Source organism: Eutrema salsugineum, unplaced genomic scaffold (genome assembly GCF_000478725.1).
Source record: "Eutrema salsugineum unplaced genomic scaffold, Eutsalg1_0 scaffold_15, whole genome shotgun sequence".
Lineage (NCBI taxonomy): Eukaryota > Viridiplantae > Streptophyta > Magnoliopsida > Brassicales > Brassicaceae > Eutrema > Eutrema salsugineum.
In genome coordinates, this window is record NW_006256867.1 from 95932 (window position 1) to 112071 (window position 16140).

Below are 16140 nucleotides of genomic sequence, written 5' to 3' on the forward strand. Positions count from 1 at the left end.
GGATGAGAAATTAACAAGATGAAGCAGCTGTTTGGTGAGGAGTATGACGAATTAGAGTTTGTCGTCGTGTTTTGATGCTTCTCTAATGAATATTACGCAATCGATCAAGCTGAGGAAAATTTCCGATGGATCAAGTTTTAGTTTACTAGACATCTTCCGGCGAAATCGCAAAAGGAGTCAAGTCGGTACCAACCACTACGAGCTTCAAAGAAGAAGAAAAGAAGATTTGTAAAATATTACCGGCGTTGAAATTCCCGGCGGTGAACGTTCCCGGCGAGAGATGTATCACAGCGGTGATACGTGTAAGATGGAGCTTCTGATCTATCTGCTAAGGTGGCCACGTGGAGATGTTTTTCTCCGTTTTATACACGTGTTTCTTTGTTTTACTGTGTATTTTTGTGATTATGTGTATTTTCGATTGGATCTTAGTATAGGAATGTTGTTGTACCGATTTTATGTCCATTGGACTTTTAATGAATCTTTAGTTGACAAAAAAAAAAAAAAAAAAAGTGTCAATAGGCCCAATAGTACATATTTGTAATCTCCACCTTTCTCTCCTCCCTTTTCTATCTATCGGTTTGACGGCGAGTCTGTACAGCGGAGGAAGAGATGGAACCGCCGGCCACCGCACCCAAACGCTCCTCAAGACGCCTTCTCTTTGACCGCCGTTACGGCTGGGTGTAAATTCTCTATCTTTTACCACTTATTTGAATCCTTTTTTTTTCTTTTCCTAATTTGATTAAACAGATGATTCTGTGTGTTTGCTTCGACTCCCTAGGGTCGACGAATGGAAGGACCCATCTGAGGAAGCTCTCGCCGGTGGCCGAGGAATGTTAGTTAAACCTTCGTCTTTTTTTTTTCACCTGGAAAAAGTTTCTTCTTTGAAGTATATTGAATCGTAGAAGAAACTGAATCAAGTATGAATCGCTTGAACAGGTTTTGTGTTGTTCCGTTGGGAAAAACTCTGTTTCAGACCGCTTCACATTCAGTAAGCTTGCTTTTTCTTCTTCCCAGTTCAGAAGATTTCCAGAGTACTATCAGCTCTCCTCAGTTTGATCTCTACTATTTCTTCTTACAGGTTAACTCGGCTGTAAAATTTCTCGATGTCAAGTTTCATAAATGGGCAACGAATCCTATGCTTAATCCAAAATCTAGCCTCGTTGACAGTAGTGGAGATTGAGGGTCATTGGCTGAAACCTGAAAGCAAAAACTGAACCAAATGTGTTGGATTGACAACTAGTACATGTGTTGTTTAGTGTTGCATTATACGGCTGCAGCTGATCTTTTGTGCTTTGTTGAAATTTGTTGCTTGTGTTCAAGAAAGACACTGTGTGATTACATGAATTTCTCTTTTTGAGTAAGGAGTTAGTGGCAGATATATGATATAATTTCTTGTCAGTATGCAATTGAGAGAGAAATTTAATGGCCATATTGCCTCAACGTAAAACAGAGTCTCGAAATTTGTAAAGAATCTCTTTGCGAAAGCTCAATAGAAACCATCTTAGAAATCTTTGTGAGGCCTTTTTTTCTTTCTAACATCTATTTTATTAAATGGTAAAAGGATAGTACGATTTGTTTTGCAGCCAAACCGGCGGTACATTAAAAACTGAAAAATCTACGTTAGAATCATAAGCCTTTTTTGGCTAAGGAGTCAGCTGCTTGATGCCAGTGAGCAGAGAGGCAGTTTTTGTATCCAAAACCTGATATAAATCAACACATTGCCAATGTCTGTGCATTCCCCACCCTTGTTGATTAAGTTCACCAACTCTTGATTATCTCCTTCAAACCACACATTTCTCCATCCTTGTGCCCAAATAACTTGTAGTGTACATGTAAAAAACCAATTGCTTCCGCTGGTAAAGGTGACTGGACTTGACTTAGACGAGCATTGCCCGAAATTATATGTCTTCCGTCAGAGTCACGTAATATCCAGCCCACACCCGCAGCATTAGTATCTATCAAAGTTACATTTAAACCTTTCTTTGTGTTGTGCCGTCTCATTCTTGAGGTGCCACTCTGATTTTCTTGTTCTTTTTTTTTTTTTTTTTTTTTTATTGATTTTTTTATATCTTTAGCTGATGGTTGTCATTTTCAACTTAACTATTGATCATCGTACAAAATCCATGTTCATATTTAGCTGATTTTTAGCTTGCATTAGTAGTACATCTTATCATTTTCAGTTTCTTGTCTACGCAGGGTCCACGTTCTTCGTTATTTTCCTGCAACCCATGTGATGAAAAGACCTTACATTCATTCAATAACTTTACATTCATTCAATAACTTTCTCAACAAAAAAATACATATTTTTGGAGATTGAGTTATCGACAGCTGATATACAAACTCTGAAGCAACTTTTCAATTTGTATCTTAAAAGGGTTCATGAACACATATATTCTCTGTTTTCTTTCCAAGCTTTGGAGAAGCAAAAAAAAAAACAGAGTTATAAGATGAAGCGACGAACTGTCGACTATCTTTCACGTGGTTGATCAAGAAAATAAAATTTCGTAAGTGTCCCTATTATAAGTAGACATGGACTTTGGGGGATGATGAGATGTCTGGATCAAGCGATAGATGTCCATTGAATTGACACGCTCATGTTCCTTTCTGATTTTGGGAATGAGGGAGAAAAAAAAACAGAGTCGTACGAAAACAGGATAGGTCAAGGGTTTTTATAGATTTGTCTCTCACGTATTTTGAGAAAGAAAAAGTATAGATTAATAAGGGATTTTTTTCCATAAAAGAAGCAGACATGAGTTTTGGGAGGTGAGATGTCTGGGGCAATACAAAATGTCTGAGAACGACTCTCTTTATTGTTCTTTCAGAGTTGTGTGTGAAAAAAGGAAAGATTGTAGAGACAGGACAGCTCATGGATTGAGGCAAGACAATAGTAACATGGACTTCATGTGGTTACATTAGAGACATGTCTTAAGTCTTTTCTCAAGGCAAATTTCCCTAACGACTCTTTTTTTTTTCTCTCTCTTTTATCAATTCTTATTATGTCACAACAAATCCCATTCACAGAACATGCTAAGCTTTCTCCTCTCTGACAACGACGAGTTCTACAGCAAAGGCTCTGTCTCTATGTCTCTCTTGACGTAATTGTAAGTTCTAAATGAGGAGACTTCTTACAGGAACAGGATTCAAGACAGTATTAATGTTGAAGACTTTGATCAGATCAAAGGGAAGATGAAGAATAGTGAACAAAACTGCATAGTTTACTGTTTCTTGAGTAATAAGAAACCAGTGTGGGGTTTAAAGGTTTTGGATAAAGACTTTTTTGTAATTCAGGTTTTACAGTTTATAAACATTGCCATGTTTATAAACAATACATGAACTGAAATTACTCAAAAGGCTGAAACTAGCATGTTAATTCGTGTTTGTTTGCCTTGACTATAAACGACTGTCAGAACTTTAAAACGCAAAAATAAAGCGAAATGTGAGTTACAAAAGAAAATTAGAAAAGTCCATTTATATTCTAAATTTTAATTTTTCTTAATGTAAGTTAAAACTTAAACACATACAATAAAACCACAGTTAAACACTTTATAATCAACCATTATCGATGATTATGTGCAAAGCATGATCATATGATATCATATACATAAGTGTCTCAAAAAAACTTTGAGTATCATGTTACAGTTTTGTTATCAAACGTGTGTATTTTGGTGTGTTAAATGACTTGTCTGTTAAAAAATAATTAAGGGTCCCAATTTATATAACCGCAAAAATGAAGAACTTTTTTTTAAAAACTGAAACTATATTTAAATGTTCTAGTTACATATGCTAAAACGACTGTTGTGACTCTATAACACATGGTAACATGGTTAGTAACATTATAAAGATATATGGTCGTTGTGTTTTGGGTTTTTGTTTTGTTTTGTTTGGTTTAGGGATTGCGTGCATGGATATTGGAACACAAAAGGCTATATCATAACTCGTCTCATAAGCTAGAGGTAACTATTTATTAACTAATATAACATAACGAAATAGTGTGCATTATAAGAATTAACAAGTACATCCACTTCGTACGTTCTAGTACAAACATCCATATTCCTACTTCATTATGAAATCTACATAGCAAATGATGATATCCTCTTCTTTATTTATATTATAAGCACTAAACTAGGAGAGAGAATAGACGAGGGACCAAAAGTAGTTGGTTATATAGACACACAATATGGATCTTTAGAAATTAGAATGATATCATTTACTACAATAATAAATGGGTTTGTTGAAATGTGAAATTTCATGGGTAGACACATCTAGAGTTTAAACGTCGATATCGATTTTTTTATTTTTCAAATGCTTTACTTTATACACTTAGTTTGATACGATTAGTTCGTACGTAGAATCTAATTTTACGACAAAATATTACAGCACAGATAAATCACTAAAAATGTTTGCATCCACGAAAAAACAAATTCAAGAGTAGTTGAGTTTACGACATTACCCTATATTGTTTCCATCACTAGCTAGTAGACGAATGCAGCCATATAAAGTTGAATAATCAAGAAATTGAAATATATTGGTGTAAGCATCCCATATCCACATCCTTATTCTCAGCCATAAATAACCCTTTCACCATCTCTCACTTCTCTCCGCCATCTAAACAGCTCAATAACGTCTTCTTCATTCTCTCGAGAAACTTACATCAATGGCGGTAAAGAGATCTTCAAAGCTAACACAAACCGCAATGGTGAAGCAAATCCTCAAGAGATGTTCGAGCTTGGCCAAGACACAATGCTATGACGAGGATGGACTGCCTTTAGACGTGCCAAAGGGTCATTTCGTAGTCTACGTAGGCGAAAAGAGGAGCCGTTACATCGTACCAATCTCCTTCTTGAATCATCCTAAGTTCAAGAACTTGCTTCAACAGGCAGAGGAAGAGTTCGGATTCAATCACGACATGGGACTCACTATTCCTTGTGAAGAAGTTGTTTTCCGCTCTCTAACATCCATGCTCAGATGAGATCATGAAAGAGAGGCGTGCGCCTATTATTATTTTTCTTGTTACCTTTGGATGAATATTGTATTCAAAGGTTTTTTTCTTTTTCTTTTTCGAACCATAACCCATAAGATCGATCCACCTAAAATGAGCCTTTTACGTGGATTAGGTAAAACCTGGGTTTTAGTTTGTTAATTAATTTCTAAGTGTAGCACCCTAAGTTTGTTATCCATTCACAGGGTTTGAAATCTAAACCTAATTAGGCTTCTTTTTTTTTTTGCTAGCTATAATAAATCTGAGTGATGGCTTATTGGCTTGCATTAATTAATAAGAACTATTGTATATTGTTTATGGTTCATATTCTTGTTCAATGGAATTAAATTATCAATCGATTCTCTTTCAACCTAGAATTCGAACCCAGAAAATGTTGATCAAATGGTAAGTTTGCATTATTTCCTATGATGTTTGTTGAGTGAGTTACAAGCGTTTTGTACTGTATTTTAATTTCCGGAATATCTACGTAAGAAAATCTTTCTCTTTTTCTTTCTAAGATATAAATAAACATCTACTACAAAACTTGATTTGTTTCTTATTTTCTGGGAAAATTGCTAAAAATAGGCCACAATTTGAATGCAAATGCAAAAGTATACCCCAAATTCAATCTATTACAAAAATAAGTCAAACAGGTAGAGAAATTATTATTATCTCCTACATGAGTAAACAAAAAAATGGAGGGCTCTATTACAATTTTAACTCTGTGAAGTTTGCAAATATTAATGAAGTCCGCAGAGCAGACTTATAAAAAGTCTGCTATATTATTAAATCTTATATTTAAAATTTAAAATTATATAAAAATAATTTAAACTGAAATTTGTTTCTATAAATCAAATGTCAACAAGTATGATCTATATAAATTATAATTTAATAAAAATAAATCATTTTAAACCATCTAAGATAAACATCAAAAGTGAATAATTTTAAAGTAGAATTGTAGACTTCTTTATAAGTCTGCTCAAACCGTAAACGAAATTAAAATAAAATATTGATTTAAACCGGAAATAATTAACCTAACCATATATAACCGGATATTTTTGCCCTGTTATATAAATGAGATTTTACCCTAAATCAGAAACTCTCCACTTTGATCCCTCTCTCCAAAAACGGCGCTCCATTTTCTTTGTTGCTGTAATCCTCTTTCTTGCTGCTCTCCATTTTTGCTATGTTCTTCGTTCACTTGAGTTCGGATCTGCAATCATCTACAACAAGGACCAAGCTTGGGACGACCACGTAAGAAACTGTCCCATTTAATTATTTTACAAATTTTTGTTGATTTCATCTTCTTCTAATGCTATTTTGGTCGTTTTCTTTGTTATTGCAGTGGATTTTCTGGGTGGGACTATTCGTTGGTGCAGCTCTTGTGGCTCTCTACCAACAGCTTGTCATCAGAGCAATTTCATTCATGACCACAAGCTGATTTCTTTCTTAGATTAGTCCCTTTCTTTTTTAAGTTTTTTGTTTTTTTTTTCACAGAGGCTTTTTCCAGTGTATTGTTCTCATCCTTTTCCTATTTTATTTTCTTTCTCTCGGATCCATTGTCTGTATCCCATGTTCTAAAAAGCGGCCACCAAGACCAATTAGTCGTTTAAGACTTGAAATCAAATTCTTTGAAAATTCTTTTTTTTCTTCGTTTAAGACTTGAAATCAATATATGTATGCCAGATCTATAAGATTTAGGTATGAATAATAAGAATAATGCAAAAAACTGACTGATTATGTGAAAAAATTGGCTTGCGGCCGCGAAAAAGAGTTGCAGAACTCGAAAACCCTAGATAGAAGACGAAAACAAAATTACAATTATGCCCTTTTTAAAACAAAAAGAATAACCAAAATTGGAAGCATAATGGTTCGAACCCACGTACTTTGGGCAACAAGTGGGTCTGTTTCCACCAGACCACAAGAGTTTGTTAACGTTGTACGCGTTAATAAAGTAATTTATATACTATCAAGACCGTTAACAAAAGTGGCCAATAGTTAAAGTTGAGGACAAACCATGATAGGTAAATGCAAGAATAACTGATTTTTCAAACTTATACAAATGCAAGAACAATAACAAATAAAAATAATTGAAAGGAAGTAGACTTCTAAACTTCTTTAGAAGTCTGCAAAAATAGATAAATCAAACAAGAAAATTCATTACTTTGTAATTATAACACATAACAACGTCAAACTCATATAGATGCAACACAAAAAACAAATAAACATGTCAAAACAAGAAAATCATTTTTACAAGTAACAAATATTTCAAAAATGAATTTTTTTTAAAAAATAATTAGGCAGACTTCGTATGCAGTCTACTATGATATGCTAATACGTAACAGTAGACTTCATCTACAGACTTCTTTAGAAGTCTGCTTAGATGTGCTAATTACCTTTCAAACCAAAAAAAATCATAACTTTATAATTATAACACATAAACACACCAAACTCATACAGGTGCAAGAATCATACATAAAATGCATTTACAATTTAAAATTAAAAAAACATTACAAATACTTTATAAAATGCATTTTAAAAATTTTTAAAAATACAGACATCCGTTCAAAATCCGCCGGGGAAATTTCACGTTGAAGTCTTCTAAAAAAGGGTTATTTTTGCATTTGACCAAATATTTGACTTTTCGTAGTAGACTTCTTTTTGCAGTCTGCGAGAAGAAAATGTTATTTTTGCAATTGACCAAAAGTTTGACGAGTAAAAGAAGTCTGCTATAGTAAAGAAGTCTGCTTATGAAGTCTACTCTACAAAAGAAGTTTACTCAAGGTTATTTTTGCAATTGACCAAAATGTTGACTTTCGAAGCAGCTATGCGCAGACTTCTTTAACAGTCTGCTTGTAGGTCAGATTTGCATTTGACCGAATCTTAATTAAATAAATAGCAGACTTCTTTTAGAAGTCTGCTATTTATTTTTTTGTAGCAGACTTCAATTGAAGTCTGCTATAAAAGTCAAAAGTTGTCAAAATCTTGGTCAATTGCAAAAATAACCTCTCGAGTCAAATTACAAAATAAGTCTGCTATAAAAGTCAAAGTTCTTCAATTTTTTTGGTCAAATGCAAAAATAACATTTTCTTCTCGCAGACTGCAAAAGAAGTCTACATGATTTTTTTTGTTTACAAATGACAATTCGCAGACTTCAAAAGAAGTCTGCTTACACAAATATTAAAAAAAAGTCAATTGCAAATCTAACCTCTGCGTTGACTAGCAGACTGAAAAAGAAGTCTGCTTTCGCGAAACAGAGCTAAATGTTAAAGAAAATGAAGTAGATGTTTACCTACTTCCAATTTAAATTCGATTAACTTTGACAAACACCCAGAATTTTGTATAGCACCGATAACAAACTAGCTAAGTCGTTGTCATGCAAGAATCTCCAAAAATAGATGATTTATGAAATTGGAATTTATAAAAATGAGCATGAAAGAGTTTTTTAGATGAAATTGGAGAGAAATTTGTAGGTAAAATGAAGTTATAAGCGACATAATAAGCATTTAGAGCTTCAAAATTGGTTGGACAAACATTTAGAGCTTCAAAACTGGTTGGTAATGGTGGTTGGCAAAATTGAAGAAGATGGCATTTTCGTAAATAAATGATATATTTTAGGATGGTTGTGTCTTTTTAGTATTTTTAAGAAAAAACAAAAATTAAAAACATAATGGCATTTTTGTGAATATATGTGGTTGCAAGGAGATAGTAGGGAGAAAGTGGCATTTATTAAAAAGGGAGAAAAAAGAGGTTACTTTTGCATTTGACTTCAAATTGTGGGTTATTTGTGTAAGTACCCCCATTTTCTAGAGAATTTACACTATAGACTAATAGGTGATAACATATGGGACCAATCAATTAATGAATAAAGAGTTTTTAAACTCAATTGTCGATCATGAGAAAGCAAAATATTAAGAAGTGGTAGGTGAAGCAAAGCATTGTCTCTAGTAATTACTTGGTGTCATATATCTATAGTATTTGTATATATCAACATTCAAAAATAATGTATATATATCTACATTTTGATATAGCCATGTTTAGTATAAATTAAAATTGTTAATTCAATGCACATATTTAGTATAAAATAAAAATGTAAATTCGATGCACTTAACTTCCCTCTATTCCTTTCCCTACTAGCCACAAATGGTGTTATGGAAGATAGCAACTAGTCTTACTGAATTAATGCACATACTTTTTTCCATCGAACTCTCAAGAATATATTTTTGGCTCATATACAAAATTTTATTTTGGCTTGGAATAAACTGCGTCCACATGTACCAATAATATCTATTATGCCTCGTCCCACACACACACATATATATATATACACATCGTATCTCTGTATATTATTTTGGACTGGATTTATACATGGCATCTCTGTATATTATTTTGGATAAATATCATCTTAAAATTAATTAAGGCGAATCTTTTGATATTACCTGTAGTTTACTTTAGACCATCTACGCAATTTGCTTAGTTTGTTTTCCTTTGTCAGTCTTCATAAAGAATTTCCGGTTTTGGGTTTTTGGTCCACCCCTCTTCAATGATATTGATTTAACCGACCAATAATTTTAAAAAAATTTCAGTTTTTTAGCCTTTTACTGTACGTAATAATGTACGTATAATGAGTTTGGGAATATGAATGGACAGAAGAAAAGCCGTAAAAAGGAGGGAGATGGATGTGAGTCAATTGGATGAGAGTAGCTAACAAAAATGAAGAATCTTTCATTTTCGTCCCATTCCGTACACGTCCCTTTTCTTTTCTTCTAACGATTGGGTTTTTTTTTTTTGTTTTTTTTTGTGAATGTCCCTACTACACTTTCTAGTATAAGTTGTTAGTGACCAGAAATTCAAAATATTTGTATCTAAAATGGACATTGTATTCGAATAATACTGATATATCCAAATCTAACATTCATCTGCATAAACACTTTAGATCTTCGTCCAAGAGATTGAGGACGTCCCAAATACAAAAAGTCTGAACTGACCTCTATTTCTAGTGTGAGTGCGTGTGCATTATCTTAGTTATTGATAACTCACTAGATAGCTATCACAAAATTAGTTAATTTAAAACATTTTGATTATCTTAAGCAATTCTTTACAATGTCATGAAAACTAGTTTTGGAGACAAATATATCAAACACTCCCAACATATCCATTTATACCATTTTGTAACTAACAGAAAGACTAAACTACATGCACCTACAATGGAGGGGGTTAGTGACAGTTGGATTTATGAAGAGTTTGTTGGTTTTTGAAGTTAAGAGGTTTTTAAAGTTAAGAGGTTTTTAAAAGTTTCAAAAAACTCAACAAATATTTCTTACAAAGACAAAATACACTAGTATTTAGAAGTTAAGAGTTTGTTGATAGTGAAAGAGACAAAGCAAAGGTTTCAGCTTAGTTTCATAGCCATTTGGTTCTGTTATTGGTCAATTGAGATTAGATACACTAATATTTAGAGCTCTTAAGGGAGTGAATTGTCTCAGAGAACTACAAATGAAAATCCAAATCGAAAGGGAAATGAAGTCCGAACTGTATTAAGACCAAAACGTCCAAAAAAGAACACTGTCCAGAAGCAGAGCCTCCATTACCACTATCTATATATATTTGTCTCTGTTTCAGGGTATATGATGATCGAATTACCCGGACATACTATTTATATGTTTCTTTAGAATATGCAAAAACAGACTCTGCACATAAAACGATTATCATATATATGTAAACTGCGGATCACAGTTCTTACTCTATTCATTTGATGTGTGCTTTGCTCTCATGGTGCTATTCTGATTGGAATGCTGCATCTGCTGTTGCTGTAACTGGCTAATACTAAGCTGCTGAAACATCTCCGGGTTTAGTGATGTCTTTGATCCACTGCTGCGGCTCGGCTCGCCAATCACCAGTTTCAGTCGCTGCACTTCTTCAGTCAGTTTCTCAGACAGAGCTGCAAAAGAAAGAAAATGTTTTTTTCTTTTGTTTATACTGGTTAGGAATCATGAGGCAACACACAAAATGTTACTTCTCTAGTAGAACTGAGCAATGGACAAGGATCAAGCAACGCTAGTTTGCTAAATTCCCAGGAGAAAGATTTAAAGCTTTTCATAGAGTGAATTACAGAGAGATCTATTATCGCGTTAGGCCAAGGACATGACACTGAGTTGGTTCCACGGAGTTCTAATACAAAACAACACTAAAGCGACGCAGCAACCTTAATCTAAGAGAATGAAGATAACATAAAGTGCGTACCATCCCGGAGTTGTGCCTGTTGCTCCATAGCTTGAAGACGAAACTTGAGTTCACTGTTCTGGTTTGTCAACCCCATTGAATCTCTCTGAAACCCGAAAAACGGAAAAACATTATTATAAGACTAGTGATGATGTATCCAAAGAGGACATTTTTGTGGGACTTGTGTGTTTCTCACCTGCAAATGTGTGAGCTGGGCTGATAATGTAGTAGCTTCGGTCTGCAGCGTCTGCACCTTGTGTTCTAACTCTGCCATGTATCTCGTCTTCCGCTCCTTTGAGCGTGCAGCAGATACACGGTTCGCCAAGATTCTAAAACAAAGAGTCTCGTCACAACAACAACAACATAATCATCAAATGAAGCATCACTATCTCTCTATCTACCTTTTCACACGCTTAGGGTCAGCCATCACAATCTCGGCTAGTTTCTCATCAGCTGCAATCTTCTTCATTTCAGCTGCAGAAAACTCACTGTTTCCAAACTCTACACTATAAGCACTCGAATTCCCTTCCCCTGAATTGGTCGGGGAAACTTTTGCTGATGATGAAGGCGGAAGCTTTTCATCACCGAAATTCAATTTCCCCATGAAACAACTGTCCATTGAAACACTCCGGTAATGTCTACTAGTCGGAGCAATATCTCCGCCGGCTCTTCTCTTCACGCCTGAAGAGCTCGCCGCCACAGCAACCTTAACGTTCCCACACGCACTGCTCTCTCCTTCAGAATCACTGCAACTTCCACCATTCGTCTTCCTCGTGCCGCTGCCTCTGCTGCTCTCCATCTCCTCCACGTTCTCATTACTAGTCTTGCCATCTTCACCACCTCCGAAAGAATTCAAGACATCAATGTTATCAAGATTCATATAAGCCGTGAAAACATCGTCCATAGCTTCAGTCTCTGGTTTTCTTCCCCTGAGGAAGCCTTCTCTTGGCTCTTCCTTGACCAGATTAGACCAATCCGATACCTCTCCTCCGCCGGAGATGGATCTCTCTAAAGACCTCGCGGGGATCAAAGGAGGCGACTTCTGACTCTGACCCATCATCGAACTAAACCCAAATGTCACATCGCTGTTCGAACGCCTATGAGACTTTCTCGGCGGTAGATTCTCGCCATCGCCGGTGATCCTAGAGCTCGAATGACACATCGTGAACGGTGACGGAGGCAGCGAAGGGCTGAACCCGGCGCCGGTTCTCTCCTCCATCGGCGGAGTGGGCTTTAACGGCGGCAAGGAATCGAAGGAGAAGAAGGAGGACGGTTGCGACATAGACCGGGAATGTCTGGGCTGTAAGGTCGCCGGGATCTGAGAGTAGGGAGAAATGGGGGGAATCGGCGGCGGAGCTCCGACTCTATTACCGGCGCCGTTATTACCGCCGCCGAAAGGCTGTCGGAAGTGCGGGGAGCGGATAAGAGCAGGACTCAAGTGCTGATTAATCGGCACCGTCACCGACTGTTGTTTTGGGATCGACGAAGACGAAGTACCAGACGATGAATTAGCTCTCTGCATCATATTGGTATCCGTATCACCCATTTTATCTTGGATTTTCTGAGAAACAAAATGTTAAAAAAAGTCACAACTTTGAAGAACCAAAAACCCTAAAAGCTCGAAGCTTGCGATGGTGAACAGTGAGGATAGATTAAAAAAACCAAACTATTATGGTAAAGAAAATAGAGAAAGTTTGGGGAGAAACAAAGATCAACGCACAGTAATTGATTTACCAAACCGAAGAAGAGAAAATCAAGAAAGAAATTTGACCTGCAAGGAAGGAAATGGAATGCGAATCTCTCTCTCTGTTTCTGGTCTTCTCTTCACCAAATCAATGGCGCAAATAGCGAAGAAGCAACAAAAGACGTCTCTTTGAAACGTTGACCAAAACAATCATCGACTGGTCGGAAAAAGGAACATCCGAGATGACCACTTTCGTCTATTTATGTTGTTTTCTCTGAAATACTAACATTTGGATAAATAAAAAATTAAAGGACCCAGCTTTATTATTGTTATTTTTTTATGGATAAAACAAACCAGACATATTGTACAAGAGATCACATTGTCTGAAGCTTTTTTCAAAAGCCTCACCATTACAAATCAATTTCTTATCTATCTATCTATCTCCTATAAATTGAATTTTTCTTTCTGAGACAATAACTAGATAGATTTTCTTTACTCAACATGACCCTGCACATTAAATAGATAAAACTGAAACAACTTTTTTTTTTCTTTTTTTTTTTTTATAAAAAAACTATAACTTGATACGGATACCAATATCCTACAGGATTTACCAATACGCCACCAAGTCTCTCAACTTCCATTGACCTGTTCACTGGAAATCGGGATTTGTCTGCGGCTGATGTAACTGGTTGTTGAGGTTGAGTTGCTCGAACATGTTTGCGTTCACTGGTTGCATATTTGCGTTCACTGGTTGCATATTTGTTCCGTCAGTTTCGCCAAAGTTTTGGTTCACTACTTCGCCTGTCGCCACCTTCAGCCGATGAACTTCTCCAGTCAGTTGTCCGATCAAGGCTGCAATAACAGAGGAAATCAAAAACACACAAATTCCACAGTTACGGATCATGGAAATGTTACTAATTAATACAGGGGAAACATTTAAGTCTTAGGGGGTATTATAACAATGTGAAGACAACATATTTCCTGGTTAATAGGATCTCTGCTTTACCCTAATTAAAAAAAAAAAGTTATTTCTAAACATGGCAATATGTTTAGGTCTTTCTTTACTAAATGAAAATGATGGCATATAATGAAGATCTAGCAGCCATAGTTACTATAGTATCTCCTGCTCAATGCAAATCAACAGGATATCGAGGTAAACCTTTTTAACTACCGGGTTTATTCGAGTCAGATATCTTGAAATGGTAACAAAGTAGAACACTAAAGGTTATAGATGTTTCGACAATTAGGTGTTACTATATGAGTGAGGTCAATAGCAAAGATTGAAAATGACGTACAATCACGAAGTTGCGCCTGCTGCTCCAATCCTTGAAGACGAATCCTCAGTTCCCTGTTCTCGTTTTCCATCACCAGATTAACTCTCTGCAGGCAAACAACAAATACAAAACTTAACAAAGTAGTATCTTACAGGAACCGGTTTTAGACATGATATAAGTGTGTAATGTGATGTGTTGTCTCACCTCCAAATGCGCGACCTTTGAAGACATAGTAACAGCCTGAGTCTGCAAAAACTCTACTTTGTTTTCCAACTTGTTCATGTACTGCGCCTTCTTCTCCTTTGAACGTGCAGCTGATTCCCGGTTAGCCAAGATTCTGTGAGAGAGAGAGAGAGAGAGAGAGAGAGAGAGAGAGGATCATATGGACAAATCAATGTCACAACAAAACCAGACATTAACATCATATAACCGAGGAAAAAAAAGACCGGAATCTCGCATACCTTTTGACATTCTTTGGATCAGATGCAGCGAGCAGTTTGAGTTTGCGACTGGCCTGAATCTTAATCATCTCAGCCTCAGTAAACACGTCGTCTCTAACAGGAATGGTAACCTGGAGATTCCTAGGAGAAGGAGGCAGCTTTGGCTGCGTCTGGTCATTGAGACTAGTATCCATTGAAACACTCCTGCAAAGTCTGGTTGAAGTAGCAATCTCTTTGCCTGCTCTTCTCTTAACACCCGAGGTAGTGGTTGTTTTGGACACAGTCTGCTCATCAGTAGCATCAGGGTCGCTGCTGCTTCTCTCCAAGTCGTCGTCATCTCCATTGGAGAGCTCGTCTCCTTCCTTTGAACTCTCCACACCAACCCCAACAGGCATATGTATTGGCTTCGGGTAGATCAATCTCGGAGTGTTCTGAGCCAACATCGCATTCAACCCACTGATGATATTATCACTGTTGGCCCTTCTATGAGCCTTTCTCGGCGGCAGACCACTACTGCCGGAGCCGGAGCCTCTCGCGAACGGAATCGGAGGCAATGCTGACGGAGAGTCTCTGTACGGCGGCGGCGGCGGCGGAAAGGAATCGTATGAGAAGAAAGGCGACGAGTACTGAGACATGGGTCCGGGGGTGAAATTCTGCGACGCGATTGGCTGACGGGTCGTCGGGATCTGAGAATACGGCGAAGGGGGTGGGATCAAGCTCCGGGGAGACGGCGGCACGCCGGCTCTCTTCCCACTTCCTCCGGCCGCGCCGCCATTGGCAGAAGGAGCCGGGATTTGGGTGGAGTGGATGGAACTAGAGCTTAAGGGAGTGATATCGTCTTGAGGATTCATCGATACAACGGAGTCTCTGCATCATGATATACTCGTCTCTTTCACTCATTTTCTCAACCGAACCAAATCAACAGATAAAACGGGATAATATAGTTACAGTGATAAGAGAAACACTCAGACACAAAAACCCCTATATGGAATCATAAAAAGATCGTTGCTTTTTTTCGTTTCTAATCGAAAAAATCAAATTTGAGTTGTTGAACAGTGAGTGTCAGAGACTATCAGACTAAGAGAGACAATCCAAAACAAAACAAAAAGAAAAAAAAAAAACAAGAATAATAAAAAAAAGACTGAAACTTTTGTGTAAGAAAGTCTCTATCACTAATTTTCTCACCGAACCAATTCAACAGATAAATGGGATAATATAGTTACAGTGATAAGAGAAACACACACACACAACAAAAACCCCTATATGGAATCATATAAAGATCGTTGCTTTTTTTCGTTTCTAATCGACAAAATCATATTCGAGTTGTTGAACAGTGAGTGTCAGAGACTGTCAGACTAAGAGAAACAACACAAAACAAAACGAAACAAAACAAAGCAAGAATAATAAAGAAAAAGACTGAAACTTTTGTATAAGAAAGTAAAAGGAAAAGCAGTAAGAATACCTGTCAGCTTCAACAATGGAGTGGAGTCATTCAATCAAAGGCTACGTAACAGTTAAAAACGAAATTGGTTATCTTCTAAT

General features: G+C 36.4%; 4 protein-coding genes across 4 annotated transcripts; 2 read left to right on the plus strand and 2 right to left on the minus strand.

Annotated features, from left to right (window-relative positions):
- The first annotated feature begins 146 nt into the window (after nucleotides 1-146).
- Nucleotides 147-1401, plus strand: LOC18021998. The gene is made up of 4 exons (XM_006404497.2): nucleotides 147-680; nucleotides 779-832; nucleotides 937-988; nucleotides 1079-1401. The coding sequence occupies exons 1-4, from the start codon at nucleotides 610-612 to the stop codon at nucleotides 1178-1180; spliced, it is 279 nt and encodes a 92-aa protein (XP_006404560.1). The 5' UTR covers nucleotides 147-609; the 3' UTR covers nucleotides 1181-1401.
- A 3176-nt stretch (nucleotides 1402-4577) lies between these two features.
- LOC18021999 (auxin-responsive protein SAUR50) lies at nucleotides 4578-5333 on the plus strand. Its single transcript, XM_006404498.2, has one exon. The coding sequence runs from the start codon at nucleotides 4655-4657 to the stop codon at nucleotides 4967-4969; it is 315 nt and encodes a 104-aa protein (XP_006404561.1). The 5' UTR covers nucleotides 4578-4654; the 3' UTR covers nucleotides 4970-5333.
- A 5127-nt stretch (nucleotides 5334-10460) lies between these two features.
- Nucleotides 10461-13383, minus strand: LOC18022000 (probable transcription factor PosF21). Its single transcript, XM_006404499.2, has 5 exons — nucleotides 12972-13383; nucleotides 11602-12761; nucleotides 11397-11529; nucleotides 11222-11306; nucleotides 10461-10919 (listed from the first exon to the last, which is right to left on the minus strand). Exons 2-5 carry the CDS (start codon nucleotides 12744-12746, stop codon nucleotides 10723-10725), a joined length of 1560 nt encoding a protein of 519 aa, XP_006404562.1. The 5' UTR covers nucleotides 12747-12761; nucleotides 12972-13383; the 3' UTR covers nucleotides 10461-10722.
- Nucleotides 13384-13447: 64 nt separating this feature from the next.
- LOC18022001 (transcription factor RF2a) lies at nucleotides 13448-16105 on the minus strand. Its single transcript, XM_006404500.2, has 5 exons — nucleotides 16061-16105; nucleotides 14620-15465; nucleotides 14363-14495; nucleotides 14180-14264; nucleotides 13448-13736 (listed from the first exon to the last, which is right to left on the minus strand). The coding sequence occupies exons 2-5, from the start codon at nucleotides 15447-15449 to the stop codon at nucleotides 13534-13536; spliced, it is 1251 nt and encodes a 416-aa protein (XP_006404563.1). The 5' UTR covers nucleotides 15450-15465; nucleotides 16061-16105; the 3' UTR covers nucleotides 13448-13533.
- Between the last annotated feature and the right edge of the window lie 35 nt (nucleotides 16106-16140).